At 35.6% G+C, this 17,282-nt stretch overlaps 2 protein-coding genes across 6 annotated transcripts; both read right to left on the bottom strand.

Annotated features, from left to right (window-relative positions):
• Positions 1-518: 518 nt before the first annotated feature.
• Positions 519-7,963, bottom strand: LOC133516879 (uncharacterized). Its single transcript, XM_061849901.1, has 4 exons — positions 6,832-7,963; positions 5,236-5,344; positions 3,211-3,388; positions 519-2,716 (listed from the first exon to the last, which is right to left on the bottom strand). The coding sequence occupies exons 3-4, from the start codon at positions 3,214-3,216 to the stop codon at positions 2,036-2,038; spliced, it is 687 nt and encodes a 228-aa protein (XP_061705885.1). The 5' UTR covers positions 3,217-3,388; positions 5,236-5,344; positions 6,832-7,963; the 3' UTR covers positions 519-2,035.
• A 185-nt stretch (positions 7,964-8,148) lies between these two features.
• LOC133516856 (uncharacterized) lies at positions 8,149-17,038 on the bottom strand. 5 transcript variants are annotated; one of them, XM_061849879.1, is made up of 4 exons: positions 15,867-17,038; positions 13,809-15,094; positions 11,135-13,484; positions 8,149-10,586 (listed from the first exon to the last, which is right to left on the bottom strand). In XM_061849879.1, exons 1-2 carry the CDS (start codon positions 16,102-16,104, stop codon positions 14,271-14,273), a joined length of 1,062 nt encoding a protein of 353 aa, XP_061705863.1. In that variant the 5' UTR covers positions 16,105-17,038; the 3' UTR covers positions 8,149-10,586; positions 11,135-13,484; positions 13,809-14,270. The 5 variants fall into 5 exon arrangements, 4 of the variants coding, with proteins under 4 accessions (XP_061705863.1, XP_061705854.1, XP_061705871.1 ...); XM_061849870.1 differs by having other exon boundaries at positions 11,139-13,484; XM_061849887.1 differs by having other exon boundaries at positions 8,149-11,440; positions 12,896-13,484.
• Positions 17,039-17,282: the final 244 nt, after the last annotated feature.

Raw genomic sequence — 17,282 nt, 5'->3', positions numbered from 1 at the left:
ATGTAGACAGAAAGTAGGTTTGTTTTCTCTTTTATAATACTTAGTAGTTGTATGGGAAAAAAGTGATAACACAAGCTCCAAATAACTGAGGTTGCTCATAAGCATTACTACAAAATCCGTTTTAATTAAAGATAACGTCTGTGTTTCATAGCCTTATTCCAATAATAAACAGCCCATTTGTCACCTCTATTGCTTGTAGCTAAAGGTGATATCAAACGGTTCACTAGAATGAATGTTCACATAATGACGTAACTCTCTACTTTGTTGATTTATGGAACAAGATTAATACAAAGATACCCATGGTTCTTTGTGACCAAACTAGATGCGCGGAGAGTAATAAACATATCTTATTACTCTCCGCGCATCCAGTTTGGTCCATTTAAGTAAAATAGAGACTGACAAGTGATTTCAAAATAAGGTAATGGACATCAATGTGTAAATTCAAACCGGCCTCTGTGAGAAATCCATTAGGATGGCTGAGGATTTACGGGTGTAAAGAACTCGAATAAATACACTATTTTAATATAAAACCTTTTATTAAGTAAAACTAAAGGGCAAAAAATGAAATAGAAAATTTTGAGACACTCTTTTTTTACTGAGTGTGCTTTTCTTTCAACAGTCAACTACTACTCGAGACTATTTTAACAAACCCAAAAACAGAGGTTGCGGTTGCGTTGTGTCGCAGAGTTCCTATAGACACCTGCAATTTCCATTATCGGATTAGCCCGTTGATACCATAATATCGCACAACTTATGTAAGTTGGACCTGACAACCTGATAACCCAACTTACCCCATAATTTCCAGAGTGCGCATTAGTAAGCTTAAATTAAGAAACTTTCTCAAAGAAACCGGCATTCTAATTAAGTCCATTTTGGAGATAATCAATGATTAATTTTTATCTAATAAGGCGTATACGTGCGTGTACACTTGCGTTAGGGGCTGTTTACATATGTGCCGTCCCACGGGTAAAGGTACTTTATGGTGTTTGGCGCTTACGCTGTTATTAAGGCCGCTTCAATATTTTTGCGGTGCTATGGTACATTTATCAGTGGAAAGTCACATATTCATTAGGTATTGTTTATTATGAGTTTATACATTTGCTATTAAACGGAAGTATTATATCGGACAATCGATATTCAAAATGCCATTGATATAATAATGTCCGTGTTACAACGACGCTTCTCTTTACTTTATACAAAAAAAACATGCCATTCAGTTTCCTTAAATGTACTTTGGTATACCCCGAAGTAAAAAAAAAAAAGTGCGGCCATGTGCGAGTCGGACTCGCCCATGAAGGGTTCCGTACCATTTATGACATTCGGTGGAAGTTTGCACGGTAATGTATATCATATATTTTTTTTAGATTTTTCATTCTGTTATTTTAGAAGTTACAGGGGGGGAGGGGGCGGGACACATATTTTACCACTTTGGAAGTGTCTCTCGCGCAAAATATTCAGTTTAGAAAAAAAATATATTAGAAACCTCAATATCATTTTTGAAGACCTATCTATAGATACCCCACACGTATGGGTTTGATGAAAAAAGATTTTTTGAGTTTCTGTTCTGAGTACGGAAAAAAAACCAATAAATTTTGGGGGTTCCCAAAATTTATTGTTTTTTTTTCTACTTTTGTGTGAAAATCTTAATGCGGTTCATAGAATACATCTACTTACCATGTTTGAACAATATAGCTCTTATACTTTCGGAAAAAAGTGGCTGTGACATAATCGGACAGACAGACGGACATGTTTCTATAATGTTGATGGTTATAATGACACTCCCGTACGTTGTTCTCTCAAAGTCTGTGCAGAGTTAAGAATACCTTGTCAAGGTCAAGTACGTACAGAGTTAGTTTAATCTGACTTAAGGTTTTGTTTTAGAAATCATTGCAGCATTGATGTAACATATTCTAATATTATAGGTTAACGCAGATGTAACGTTTCCTAAAATAGTAATTTAATTAAATTACAAAAGTAAATTACACACACGCTCAGTCAGCAAGTTTAGGTTAATCTGTTATGTTAACCCTTATTACTAAGGTTTCGTAATGCTAACAATATCTCCATTGTTTATTTTCTTCCAGCCATTCCGCTCATGCCGGCGAACTTTGCTTACAAGTTTCTTCCACTTACTTCCACTCTTTCCGCTTCTGTGGCGTTTTCTTTTATTATCCTTGTCATCGAGTGAATGAATATAAGTCATTGCAACATTTTTTATCATATCTGCGCTAATTTGTGACACCGGCTGTTGATACACAGCTACCGGACCAAAGTTTGGCATGTCCCTTACTGATGGAACACTAGGGAAATTATTGACATCCTTCTGTACGGATTCTAACATTTCTTCATACGGCGTTAACTCGCGGGGGACGGTTTCCTCTTCTACTCCGATTATCGTTTGGTAAACCGGGTTAAACGAATGTTGATAATGTGATGGTCCCGAGCTTTGACTGTCAGGAGAGATGTGTATGGGTCGGTACAGGCGATCGGTTAGCTTGGGGAAGCGTACAGGGAGCCTACTACGGATAAGTTTCTCGTACATGTCAGCGCACTCCTCGGGCAGGTGGAGCGGGTGCCAATGGAAGGGGTCGCAGTCATGCACGTGACGGTAGCGCTGCTCGAAGTCGAAGTCATCCCTGTAGGTTAGCCCGACCACCGAGCCGAAAGCGCCGTTCAACGCCACACCGAGCGTCATGCCGATGAAAATGAACTTAATCTGAAATCCAAGTTGTATAATGCTGTAAATTAGGTTATGTTAATGCGAGACGAGATTGTGTATTTTAAGAGCAAAGGCATTCATTATTTTGCGAAAATATATATCAATCATTAAACTGATATGATCTTCAGTTGCACCTTTCAAGTCCCGTGAATTAAGATCCCATAATTAGATTCTGACTTGAGAATAATAGTATTATCAATTAGGACAGGTATTTACAACAGTATTACCAACTAGAAAAGTGTGTAAAAACTGGTTTATAAGGAAACATCGCCGCGAGACCTTACTTATTTTCTCATGACTAAAATGTATGGGATAATATAGTGTTAGTATGTACTTTTAATATCTGTATACTTGCTATATTGACTTGTACCGGACAAATGGCCGTCGGCTCAATATACCAAGTATTCATGAGAAAATAAGTAAGGTCTGGCGGCTCTGGGATCTTGGACTATGAATGTCATAGGGATACTACATAAATAAAAAATACTTACAGTCATATTTTTGAAGTAGTGTTTGATTTCTGTGTCGTAAGTTGGCTTTGTTCTCTGCTACTGAAAGCGATTGAAGAATTGTTTCATAACACCAGAGTCGCGCAGGGCGCCGGCTGCGGCTTGTCGCGGTCCGTGCCGGGCTGCGCCCGCGCCTCCCCCCGGCCCCGCGAGCTGCCTCCTGCGAACCAAACTACATAATGAATCTTCAATGTATTAGGCGTATAAATGTGTAAATACAACACAATAATCGGATCGATTCCTTTAGGAATCTATATGGATCACCGAGGAAAAACGGTAGAAGGAGGAGAGCATTGTAGTTGAAATGTCCCTTTACCTACCACCTGAAAGCTTATCCTGTCAATAATGAAATTGTTCTATTTTACGCTACTTTGTTCTAATTTGCATACAAATATCTATCACCTCAAGTCACAAGGTTCTATGAATGAATATTAATATAATGATAATGACACTTGGAAAGGACATTAAAAAGCCGTACTCAGGTACGTCGTCAGCGTTGTACCGCTTTCGCTATGACAAAAAGCTTTTCTCAATGAGTTAAGTTATTGCAATTTAAATCTTGTGACTTAGAGAAGACGGTAGCTATTTGTATGCATTTTTGTTACTTGCTATTATTTGTTATTAGCCTTAATCAAAAGAGAACAATATTGTTTACTGGACAAGCTCTCAAGTGGTAAACTGTCATTTTATAAACTTTCAAGCTATAAATTAAAGGGCTGTGTCTCAAAGCAGTTAGGTACCATTCGTCGATGGTAATAAGTAATTCGATGCGAAAGCAACCAAATTTCTAAACACGTCTTTATAGGAGCCTAATTAGGAGTAGAAGTGTGTTACGATATTTACGATATACGTATAAACATTAATAGGGGAGTCCAGAGCTTGAATTAACAACTATAAACGTTAGAACATTAGCTATTCCATGAATGAATAATACATAACTTTCCCATCGAAGTGGAGAATACGTAGGTTCTTTATTAATTTTACAGCTGAAAATACACATGTTCGCTACACGACTTCTGAAATAGCGCACCCGTTACACTCTTGGAGTCGGAAGAGTCCATAGCCTGGCGGTAGGCTTATACTATGAGTACGAACTCAATCTGTACCTATTCAATGTTTTTTATCAAATTAATAAATGTAACCATTCAGCACTGATCACGACACGTTGTCGTTGTCGTAATATATTTCAGAAGCATCCTCGCTAGATATCGCTAAATCTATGCTACGATGAAGTCCTACATACTACATGCGCAGGTCAGCTAAACTAAATCCTAAAAAATATTCGGAAATATTTCGCTTATAGCCTACCTATTTCGAAGTATCTAAACGTCCGGTAAATGGACGTGTAAAATAAATTAGTCGTCCGCTAAACGCCAAATTCCAACTAAATTTCATTTGTTAACAATCACGGAAGAGTATCATTTGACAGAGCCTAGATAGGTCCGACCACGAGCGAAGCGAGGAGGAGTGTGTTAGGTGAACTGTCACCAAAACAGTGCGCGAAGCCGAGTCAGTAAAGTAACCAACATAATTTTATTGTACGATATTGATTTACATTACATTAAAATAAGTAAAGTTATCCAAATTATGCGAATGGTTAGAAAACCTATCAGGAAATTAAGCTATTACAAACTAAATGTAGTAGGAAAATATGTGAATTAGTTAGAATTGCTTCCGGGAAAGTTATTGAGAAAAAATAAAGTGGCAAATTTTAAAACAAAGTAAAATCGCTTCCAGTACAATTAGATTTTCGGGAAACAATCGTCACTCTCAAATACAGTTATATTTAAACATACATTACTGGAAGAATAATTATATTTATCGGACAACTAATTTATTTTATTCGTCCGTTTACCGGACGACTACCAACTATTTTATACGTCCGTATACCGGATGGCTACCAACTATTTTATTTGTCCGTTTACTGACCGACTAGCAACAGCCACCTATTTAGGTTTTTCTTATTATAAAATAACCTAAAATGAAATTGAATTTGAATTAACTTACCTTAAAACTTGAGGTTTGGTTTCATTTTTAAGTTGAATGGATGGCCACCGAAAGACTTTTATGACGACCGGTAAAAAGACTACTGGTAGTTTTTTGACGCATTTATTCCCTAGAAATAAAACTTTATCGTAATATCATATTACAAATCAACATATTTGCGGAGCGCGGAGCCTTCGGTACTTAATTTTTATGTGAACAGGCGAATATTATTAGTATTATTATTATAATCTTTATTTCAGACCAAGGATCTATATTTTGTTAGTAATGTACATAAAAACAAAAATAAATATAGAAACTAGTGTTAGACTAGTGTTAGTGTATAACATAGAAATAAAAAAAAACAATTATAATAATGCATTGATTGCATAAGCTCTAAAAAGCCTAACATAAATTTGACAACTGATTGATTCACGTGCATGCCGTAACTCTTGTTGTCAAAAGTGACGCTTGAAAATTCAGACTGAGGGTCGCCAACACCTGAGATCGTTATTTTGTGCACCATGACTTTCTCCATTCTGCACGATTTTCCGCCCTCCTAATAATAGGCGCCTGTGTAGATCCATGGCAGGCCTTCTTAATTCAGTTATCACAATGCATGGTGCAATGCACAGACCTAAATTAATACCCCCTTATTCATAAACGTTTACTAAAGTTGACAAGCCGCTAATAATTACCCTCTGGGTTAGAAGGTCAGATGGCAGTCGCTTTTGTTAAACCTAATGCCTACGGCAAATCTCGGGATTGTTGCCAAGCCGACCCCAGGCTGCCGCCGCCATGAGCCGTGGTAAAATGCCGGGACAACGCGAGGAAGAAGAGAATCCGAGATTCGGGTACGACCTTAAACTACGCCCAAAAGAGAGGTAAAGACCTTACAGAAAACAGCAGCCGAATAACCCTAGACCCTACTCATAGTGTTGTGTTCCTGCCAGTGAGTAAGGTTGCCAGAGCTCTGGAGTTGCAGGCGTACATAGGCTACGGATACTGCTTACCATCAGGCGGGCCGTATACTTGTTTGCCACCGACGTTGTGTAAAAAGAAAAGAGAGATTTTAGTAAATCACCCCTCATCCTTTAGATTAGGGGTTTGGAAGTTTATTTCGTGCTAGATAAAATAATAGATAAGCTGCAAAGATAGGTTTGTTTATATTGGGCTATAAATAAGACACCTCTGATTTGCAAGAAATCCCAAAAAAAGAAAGATAATATAAACAAATAAAAAAAAAATTGTCATAAGCAACTTATAAAAAAAAGTGAAATCCCACCAAAACCATTTTTCATGTATTGGTACTAATTTATTAAAACGCATAAAATACAAAAAAGAATATAACTAAAGTAAAGAATAAAATGTTAAATATTGCCGAGACTATGTAGCGTGCACTGTCAACAAGTAGGTATTCACCTGTCATGTAGCCATTGTGAAGGATTGTGAAGTTAAGGCTTGTAGTTAGGGCATGTAGAAGAGTTAGAAGCTTGGCTCTACATGAGATCCTGATTTCTTTTTGACAGTGCCAGTCATATGGTATATTCTTGGCAACATTTTACATGACAATGTTTATTATGGTTGTTCTTGGGATTAACAAAATATCTAAGTACTGACCTGTAACGTTCGTTGCAAGAAAAAAATTACTTATATTGAAAGCGGAACAGGTATAAAATAATCCACTGAGCAACAATAAGACGTGAAAACGCATTTTTAGATATGCCTTGAAATCTAGGAGTTTTTCAAGAGTAATAAAAATGTGTTAATAAAATCGAAACATAAATAAGTATATTGGTACCTGTTGTATGTTATAAATATGTATAACGTCGCCCAGGAACTACCCATAGCTCGATAAGAACACTGCTTTTAGGATCCAACAAACAGGAGCACCGGGGCCCGCCGGTGCCCCGCGCGCCGCGCTTTTTATGAAGTTGATTTCGATCTAGCATTAATTTAATTGACAAATAAGAGTGCAGCAGGCGTATTATGGATGGCTTTATCTACGTGATAAAATAACTGTCAGTTTTTAACACCGCGGGATTGAAAGTGATGGACAGCGTTTTATCACGCTGTCATGTAGAAAAGATCAACCATAATATCCGTACTGGAGTAGAAAAACAATCTTTTATTATCGTATATGTATTAAGTATATGTTTGTTTCAAGGGCATTCACGGATGGGTGCCCAGGGAATGGCAAAAATGTTGGTGACAATTTAAAACAAAAATGTGCTTTCTTGATAAAGTTCTTCTTCTTCCTCGCGTTGTCCCTGCATTTGCCACGGCTCATGGGAGCCTGGGGTCCGCTTGACAACTAATCCCAAGATTTGGCGTAGGCACTAGTTTTTACGAAAGCGACTGCCATCAGACCTTCCAACCCAGAGGATAAACTAGGCCTTGTTGGGATTAGTCCGGTTTCCTCACGATGTTTTCCTTCACCGAAAAGCGATAGCTTTAGCTTAGCTTTCTTGATAAAGTATCAGTATTTAATTAATTATTTATGACTTTAATCGGGATACTTTTAGCAATAGAAAGAACCTATGTATAATTGATTATTTTTATATTATTCGCTAGCATTTAAGTTGATCAAGCCAACTTTCACAATTTATATAAAAAAAATGGTTGTGAAAATTTTTAGGGCTAAGATGGTCGGCTCTTTATCATTTGTCACCATGTCTGTCACGTTCTAACAAGTGTGTAAGCGAGAAAGTGACGGGCATAGTGACAAGTGATAAAAATGGAACATGCTGCCACCGCTGATGAAATTTATGAATGGTAATTTGGTGACTAGAGTCCGACCAAGCTAACCTGGCAGCGATTTTTAACAGCACAGACTGTGCAAGTGTTATTTTGTCATAATTTCATAGAAGTTTGACATTTAAATCCATTACATTTCCAAACACCAATATATACTCTTTGCTGATGACATTTCTACAATTATTCCTTGTATAAATGTAATTAATTCCTAATTATTCCTTGTATATGACATTAATAATTTAATATATCTTGTAATGAATTGGTTAGTATCTAATCATTTAAATGTCTTTTTTTAATACTACGTCGGTGGCAAACAAGCATACGGCTCGCCTAGTGGTAAGCAGTCTCCGTAGCCTTTGTACGCTTGCAACTCCAGAGGAGTTACATGCGCGTTGCCGACCCTAATAACCCTCCCTCCTCTCGTTGAGCTCTGGCAACCTTATTCACCGGCAGGAACACAACACTATGAGTAGGGTCTAGTGTTATTTGGCTGTGGTTTTCTGTAAGGTGGAGTTACTTCCCTAGTTGGGCTCTGCTCTGATAACATCCGCTGTGCTGTGCGCTACCACACAAAGCGAGATGACATTCACAATGCCCATACCTCTCTTGTGGACGTAGTTTAAGGACGTACCCGGGTCCGAAATGTTAACTTATAAACAAAAATATATTCCATTTTTGTAACAAGAAAGAGCATGACAAAATATGTGTTAAGTATAACAATCATTTAAAATCTGAAATTGATCAGCATACATTTTTAGAAATGTTACTCGATAAAAATAATTCACGGAAGCCTGAAATTGAAAAGAAATTTAAAAAATTTAATAGATTTGTTTATCCACTACGAATGGTTTCAACTTTAATAGATATACCAACAGCTCTCCTCGCCTACCATGGATACGTAGTGTCAGTTCTTAGATATGGCTTTTTATTGTGGGGTAACTCTTGTGAGGTTGATAGGCTGTTTATCAGCCAAAAAAGTGCATAAGAGCAATAAGCAATGCACCATGACTTACTATATGTAAACTCTTGTTCAAAGAACTCAACCTCCTTACTTTGCCATCAATGTTTGTACTACGAGTAGAAGTAGTAAATTTGTAAAAACATATCCAGAACTATTCACACAATTAAAGAGTATATGTAGTTTTAATACTAGGCACCCAACCAAACTTGTGCTGCCTAAAGCAAAATCTAAATTATGCAGCAGGAATTGTTACTGCATGGCAATAAAATACGAGTAAGAGAAATAAAAGAATGTCCACAACCACTCTTCCTTAGAAAATTACATGAATGGCGTATGGACAAGCAATTATACTCCCTACACAAATATTTGTTGTGTAAAGGTTATATAGATATAGCTAAATTCAGAAATTAGAAATCATCGCATTTATTCGCAATAAACTATAACATACAAAAGTATATCATAACAAAAGAAAAAAAAAATTAAACATAGAATAAATAAATAATTGTACGACACGGCATAAAACTGAACGCTACTTTGCGGCGGCGAAAGGGCGGCGATCAACGCCATCTAGTCTGCCGGCGAGACGTCATGATGACAAAAAAGGACATGTCGTACGCGCGCCGATTTAATTCGAAATTAATTCGTAGTTTTAGATATAGGTACTAGAACAATAAGATATATATTGAGTGCTGGATCTCGACAGATTGTGATGGCTTTTGTAAATAATAAAAATAGTAATTATGAATTAAAATAACACATACTGTACATGTGTTATCAAAATCGTTGCCAAGTTAGCTTAGTTAGCAAGGTCTGACTCTAAATAATTAAACAATTCAGTAAATATATAAGCGACAGCCTGGTTTCCTGATTATTTCCCCGGACATTCCTGTTGCGAGTCCTGGTTACTAAATAAGTGATTCATACAAAATACTAGTTTGTATGAATCACTTATTTTTTTATTTATTTTCCGTATTTAAATTGAGTAAGCAGCTAACATTTAGCAATAATGTGCGCTGTATGACGTATCATGTATGGTCAAATAACATTTCAGTACCGGCAATTAAACGACTAATTTCAAAACATTGTTTATTGGGATGCTACGTAAATCTTCGTCCTTTAGTTAATGTAAATGTTTCATTGTATTTAAAATAGCTTTTCTTGCATATAATCTTTTTTAGCATAAAATCGTTAATTATTGCGAAATCTTTTCTTCCTTTTGACGACCTGTTTGGTCTAGTGGGTAGTGACTCGGTCGAAGCCGATGAAGTCGATGGTCCCGGGTTCGAATCCCGGTAAGGGCATTTGTTTATGTGATAAACACAGATGTTTGTTTCTGGGTCACGAGTGTTTTCTATGTATTTAAGTATGTATGCATAGTACAAGCTTTGCTTAGTTTTGGTCTAGGTCGATTTGTGTAAGATTATCTCCAAATATTTATTTACATCGGTAACATACGATTGATGACTTTCATGACGTTCAACATCTGTTGTCAAAGAGTCTCCTTTCCAGTAAAATGAAAAAATAGTAGCACTAAAAATCCGCAACATGACTGAGGCCAAAAATATTGTCATCAGGATATACTTACTGTGTATATTATGGTATGTGAATGTATATTATCCCAAATGTAAGTTATGCATAGGCTTCTGAGTAAGACAGCCTACAAACCAAAACGAGTAGGTAAGTATCATTCAAGGTAATGCAAGGTATAAAAATAATACGAAAGTTGTTTAATTTTATATTAGATGCTTAATAAACTAGGGACCGAAAAACCCCTCCATTTGATACATATATTCGATAGGATAACCCTATCAAATGGTTATCCAGGTTATATGGTTTTGTTTACCCTATTGACATAAAACCCTTAGGGTTTTCGTGTCGAATAGAGTAGATACTTTAGTTATTTACCACTTACCGTTTAATAGTGTTACCTTATTCCCGTCTCTTTTTAGCGCAATGTCTCGGACAAAGAGTTTAAATTAACTTAATCGCGTTTTACGATATTGATAGGGTTTCCCTATTAAGGGTTTTTGATATGGTAAGCGTTTATCCAAAATTAACTATATTGATTAGGTTATCCTTTCGTTCGGGTAAGCTAACGATATGGTTACCGAAATAATAGGGTTTGTAAAAACGATTTCATCAAATACCGTATCCAATACCCTTCTTTATTGGTAACCGGCTCCGGTCTCTGATTTATAAAATTACCTACTGTTTATTGCTTCCGTCATGGATTTGCATTATTACGATTGTTTGCTATTCGCTTAAAATATTCAGTCATTTCTTTAAATTGTTTATTGGATATAAAAGCAGGTTGCACAAGATTTTTTATTGGGCAGCTGCTTCCGTCGTCAGATCTCTTGATTCTCTTTGAATATATGTGGGGTGCGTATTTAGTATTAATTTTAATAATACTATAATACATTTTTCGTAATACTTCTTCTTGCGCTAACGAATTTCTTATTTTCGTCAATAACAAAGCATTATCATCGAATTCGACGTGCCGTTTAGGTCCTGTGGAAAATATTATTTTTACTATAAAACTATCTTACGCCTACATTACATTACCTGATCTAGCGCAGTCATAAATGAATTATTATATGGTATTTGACGTGTATTTATTGTTGAAGTTGCACTAAATGTTATCCTAGAGAGCAGTATAAAAATCTTTATCGAATGAAAGAGACGCATATTCATATTCTTTATTTGTATTTATTATCATAGATGCATAATTTACATTATTATATACAATAGGTATGTCAAAAATATATTAAATGATGTAGGGATCATTGAAAAAAATATAATAATAATTAAATTGACAATAAAATAACTACACCACGTTCCAATACGTTAGGCTTAAGTATATGAGATACACATTCATAATACTATTCCTATCAATTAGTAGGTAGGTACTCAAAACAAATGAAACAGGCATTATTTATATTATTAATATTCAATAATTACAAGATAAAGTTTGCAAGTAGTATATATCTCTGGTATTTTCGGACGTACTTTCTTTTTTATTGTTTACACAAGCAAACAAGTACAACAATAACAGAGTCGGCTATATGCACAGAAACACTTTATTGAAACGGTAGACAGTAGATTCAAAGTAGAATAACAACATTATATACGTAAACTTCCAAAGTAAAAAAAAAAAAAATTCATAACCTCCTACTTGCAGAATGTACTCGTACATACTTATACTTAATCTACCTAATCAAAAATATAAGGCATTCGTACACATGTTATTTTATATTCTTCCAATAAGCTTACACTATTTTAGTGTACATAGAAACCGGTTTAATTAATTGGGAAATAGTTTTTGAAGTACTGTTCGCCTTTCTTTTGCCTGAGGATGGATCATTGTTTTTCCGGCCGTTTTTTACTGCTGCCTTAGTCAGGTGACGTAAGCGTTTTTTTTAAATTTCTAGACGTTGTTTTAGTGCATAGATCTTGCATCTTTCGCCGGTGGTAGTATGAGTTGTGATAAACGTTTTCTTTGCAAATAGTCCGTTTTGCGGTTTTCGATATAGATTTTGATAAATATATTTTTTTTTTGCGTTACTTCCAATAAATACAGGAAACGCCATCACGAAATTTGTATTTTTTCTTTTTTGACAATTACCTATACTACTATCACATCTAATTAGTTTGTTGGGAGCTGTGAACATAAGATGCCCAGGTTGGTCGCGCATATCTAAAACAATGGAATAGTCTGATATTGTTTTCTGTTTTCGCGATTCATATCATCATCTTCTTTATTTTAATCGCTACTCGTAGTGATTTTGTTTTATCACGGGTCAAGTTCACAAAAAAGAACTGAAGTTAGGATAGAGAGTTGGTATTTTAATAAGCTGATTGAAATAAGCCATATAAATAAACAAATCAAGTAAGTAATACAAGAAGAAACACAAAAATACAGAGGTGAATAATACCTATACTATGTACATCAAACAGTATACTCACTTTCCCCATCTATTATTTTCTTAATGTATAGTTCTCCGTCAGTGATTGTCTTAACGGAAGATGTAAGATTGGCCTTAACATATAATGACAAGTAAATATGACTTGTATAGAAAATTGTCTGATATAATTGCATTCTTAACACATAAAAAAACACCTGGATTAATGTATTTGTCAATGTAAAATAGAACTGGAAACTGCAACAGAGTTTTGCAACAGATCGTATAAAAAAATGTCGTTAAGTTTTGATGGGCCAATGGATTTAAACTTGTCCATTTACCTATAGATGCTATAAACAAATGTCAATAAGGGCAAATCTAGGCAAGTGTAACTAACGATATTGCGATTGTAAATGTTCTTGAAGGAAAGATAAGCAATCATTATCACATTGCACGAATTATTGGCGGGCAGCAGCATTGCTCCTGCGGTACACCACCATTAGCTCTTCTGCTATAAATGTATTTACGAATAGTTTTCTGTTTTCCAACTGGCATATGTTTTTTCAATTGTGCTTCTTCGTGCTTTTTCACAAGGCCATGGAGTTTTAAGAAATCTAGTGCTTCATCATCGATTTCAAAATCTAACTTGCATTCTGTAGAGATATTAAATGGTTAATAAGTACAACTAAGTACAACTACTTACATGAAAACGGATATCGAGTTTAGATATAATTGACTTGGAACTGTTGACCATCTTTTTTTCATTTTTTTCTTAACGAGAATTATTAGGACAACCGAGTTAGAGTATTGAATTCATTTCCAATTTTTTTATATGAAATACGATTGAATTAAATAAAATTAATTCACGACAGTGGCTGGTGAATTAAACTTTGATAATAAATGATAATAATATTATTATATTATTAATCTAAATTGTTTTAACAACGAGTCGACCGACAGAGTAAATTTATACCTACCTTTGTTTGGAGGACATTCACAATTAAAATGAGGAGCTTTATAGGGTACATTGTCGGTTGTCCCAATCCTGTGACGTCTCGATATTCCTGGTTCAGAGGCAACGTTATCTAACATCCACCTGTCCCACGGCAGTTGTTCAGCGAATATTAAATCGATATTAAATAGAATAAATAAAATCGCCGAGATGGTGATCTGTCCGAAAAGAAAAAAAATGTTTCATGTACTCAAGAGCAATGAAGTAGGAGAGTAATCTGAAGTTGTTTATGGGAGACGTGGTACGTGCGACTTAGGTCTGCAATTCCAGTGTAGTGTTGTTAATCATATCAACAATTCTATTACTGTTCCTATTTATTAGTAGGTACCTACTAAAAACTAATAATACAGGCATTTTTTATCAATTTTTATTACTTATTTACATCCATTACAAATTAATTAATCTAAACTATTAATTTAGCTAGTAATTAATGTCCATGGTATTTTTCTGACGTAATAGGTAAGACGGGCATAATGCCAAACGGTAAAAACTCATTGTGTTTTTTATTTTTTAATTCTGCATGTTCTGAGTTTTGAGTCTTGGTATAAGTTTGTTGCCTTGGTAAAAGTTGTGTCCACCATATTTGTACCGGATCTAAAAGTTTCAAAGGAATATTTCTCCAGATATGCGAACTCCTGGGCCGTTGCATCTTTCGACCGTATCTTCCGGGAATAGTATTGACGCGATGCGTGCTCTTGCCCGAAAGATATTGACTTTGAGTTTTTCTAAATGATTCATGTTCCGGAAAATATTTGTCTCGAGATTTTCTAACAGCGAGCTTACGTAGGAATCTGGTCATTAACGATTTATATGTAGGAAATACAGTACTTTTTGTAACTTGAACGCCAGTGGGCGTATTTTTATTATTTTCGTCATCGTTTATGTATTCAGTTTCCCCATACTCTGTATCTATATATTCTGTATCAGTGTAGCCCGGGTAGCCGGTACTTCGAGTCTGTGGGATTGATATGCTGTATCCCGGATACCCAGTACTTTTCGTATGACGGTTTGGCGTGGGTTTCTCGGGAGGGCAGGTCACAAAAGGAGGCTTGGTGGATCTAGTCTTACTTAAAAGATCATTAAGATCTCTTTGTTCATTTGGATACATTTCTTTATAAGCACTTCTTCCGTAATTTCCAACAAATAAAGGGAACGCCATTGCAAAATTGGTGTCATTACCGTAGTTACATCCTCCCTCACAGACTTTATACGGCGCAGTAAATAAAAGGTATGCCGGGCTTTCAGCAATGTCTAAAAACCAATATTGGAATGGGATAACTTGGTTTAGTAAGTTTTTTTAGGTTTTCTGCAGTGTCTGATAATGTGGTACTTAACTGTGATACTCAATAATCACATTGTAACAATGATACAATAAGTAAAATAAATTAACTTGAAATTGATTTACCTAAATTATGGCAGACTGCTATATTATAAACGCGAAAGTAACTTTGTACGCTGACGAGTTGTGGGCAGTAGCCAGTACATATAATTATAAAAATGTATATATTATAACTTGCATTGCATAACCTGCATGTCTGCGCAGGTTTAATCTTGCAAACTAAATTATACCAACTTCCCATTATTCAACTGAGCTAAAACTTTACATACATAATATGTAAGTTGGGTGATAATGTAATATTATGGCACTATCGAGCTGATCTGATGATGGAGCCAGAAGGTGGCCATAGGAACATTGTGATAAAACAACGCAACCTAATTATTTGGATTTGTTAGTAGTAAAGAGGATGACTCACTCACATTAGAACGGTCCGAAATAATTAAAGTGTTGACAAAAAAATCCAATTACCTAGGTAAAAATATGATGTAGCCAAATAGAATAATTTAAGTTTAATAAAGTATTTTTAGATTTATACCACACCTGGGTTATGTACGCGCATGCAAACGTCCGTAGGTGTACTGTATCTAATTATGTTTACGCAAGTAGCTCAAACCCAATTGTTATATAGATACCATATGTAAAGTTAACTTTGCTCAGATAGATGTTTGTATCAATGTAACTCACTTTCTTTGTTATGCAATCTTTTGACATAGAGTTCTCCATCTGTGGCATCGACAGCAAAGTTAGCGTCTGATCCTTGTCCTGGGAGTAAAAATAAATAATGTAAAGCCATACGAATTACTAGGAAACGAAATGCCATATTTGTAAATATAAAAATAACATTATAACTTACAAATAGCTCGAGTCCGATTATGGAAATGGTAATATAAATCGTGTAATTTATTTTCGCAACAAGTTTCATGTCGAATAATGGAAAAGTTAGTATTTTTTTTATTACCTACGTTGTTTTTAGTTTTGACATCGAGTTCATATACTCGTATCTTCGACAATGTTTAGTTCACATATGTTCAATACTTAATTAGTTTCCGTTAGTCATGCGCTTCTGAGACGGCCCGGCGTAGCGTATCGTCGGGTGATATTTATGTAGGCACATTAATTTATGTCTGTCACTAACTCCAACGTCTTTCCAATTGGCGAAAGAGTTTACAATTGTCTCGCTGGGTGCGAGGTAAAAATAGTCGCCCAAGACCGTGGCCCAGAGAGTGAGGGAATGTTAATAAATTCAAGTGTGGTGACATAACTCATGCGCATCTCTGTTTATACTGAAGTTGCCAACAATAATTTCAAAAATACTCGTTTAGAGAACTGTACAGTCTGACATGAAATTATTAGAAATTTATTGAGGGCGCGCCACTGAGATTCTACGGGTAGAGTCTATGTGCGGAAAGAGAAGAGTCGTGGAATGTATGCGGGTCAATGCATTTCACGACCCTTCTTTTTCCGAACAGGCTCTAGTACATGATGCAAACTTCCATACATACCGGATCCTTTGTGTTCTATTTTCTATCCTGTTTGAGCCTTCTGCTCCTGGCTATCTCAAAAGTAAATTCGTCTTCGATACTCCCCGTCTAGGATGTGAGCTGCGTACCTCCCGCATTCTCAAACTTACCGTACCTTTACACCGTACTGGTTTTATTACTAACTCTTTCGCCGTCCAGGCTACTCGTCTTTGGAATCCAGAATTAAAATTACATATTGTGTAGTACTTACCCGGCATCTTGAAATGTTGGCCAACCGCCTTTGAATATATTTGCGTGCTTACCTACCTTTTCTTTTCTTCAAAAGAAAAATCATTAAGAGTAGACTCATTTATAAGTATTTCAAAATAAAAACCATGTTTACCAAAATGTCAAAAAAAATTTGTTTGTTATGACAAGACAAATTGGTGTTGCCAATATGATTCGCTTTAATTAGTTCCGCTTGTATTTTATAAATTTCTACAATTTATTGCAGGACTGTACAGTTTATTTCAATCTAAGTACGTGTTCAATTAACACTTAGTATGTATTAACATAGTGCTATTGAGTAAATAACTAATCACTTGAAGGTCCAAGTAATTGGTAAATTTGTGTCTGCCTA

The sequence above is a fragment of the Cydia pomonella genome, chromosome 1 (assembly GCF_033807575.1).
Source record: "Cydia pomonella isolate Wapato2018A chromosome 1, ilCydPomo1, whole genome shotgun sequence".
Lineage (NCBI taxonomy): Eukaryota > Metazoa > Arthropoda > Insecta > Lepidoptera > Tortricidae > Cydia > Cydia pomonella.
Note: the sequence above shows the minus strand (reverse complement) of the source record. Positions and strands in the feature narration are given on the sequence as shown.

Excerpts from the sequence above, each read along its gene's own strand:
- LOC133516856 (XM_061849862.1), bottom strand. The coding sequence starts at position 16,104 with ATGAAACTTGTTGCGAAAATAAATTACACGATTTATATTACCATTTCC. Across the intron at positions 15,095-15,866 it reads AAGATTGCATAACAAAGAAA|ACATTGCTGAAAGCCCGGCA; the intron begins GTGAGTTACATT and ends ATTGGTTTTTAG.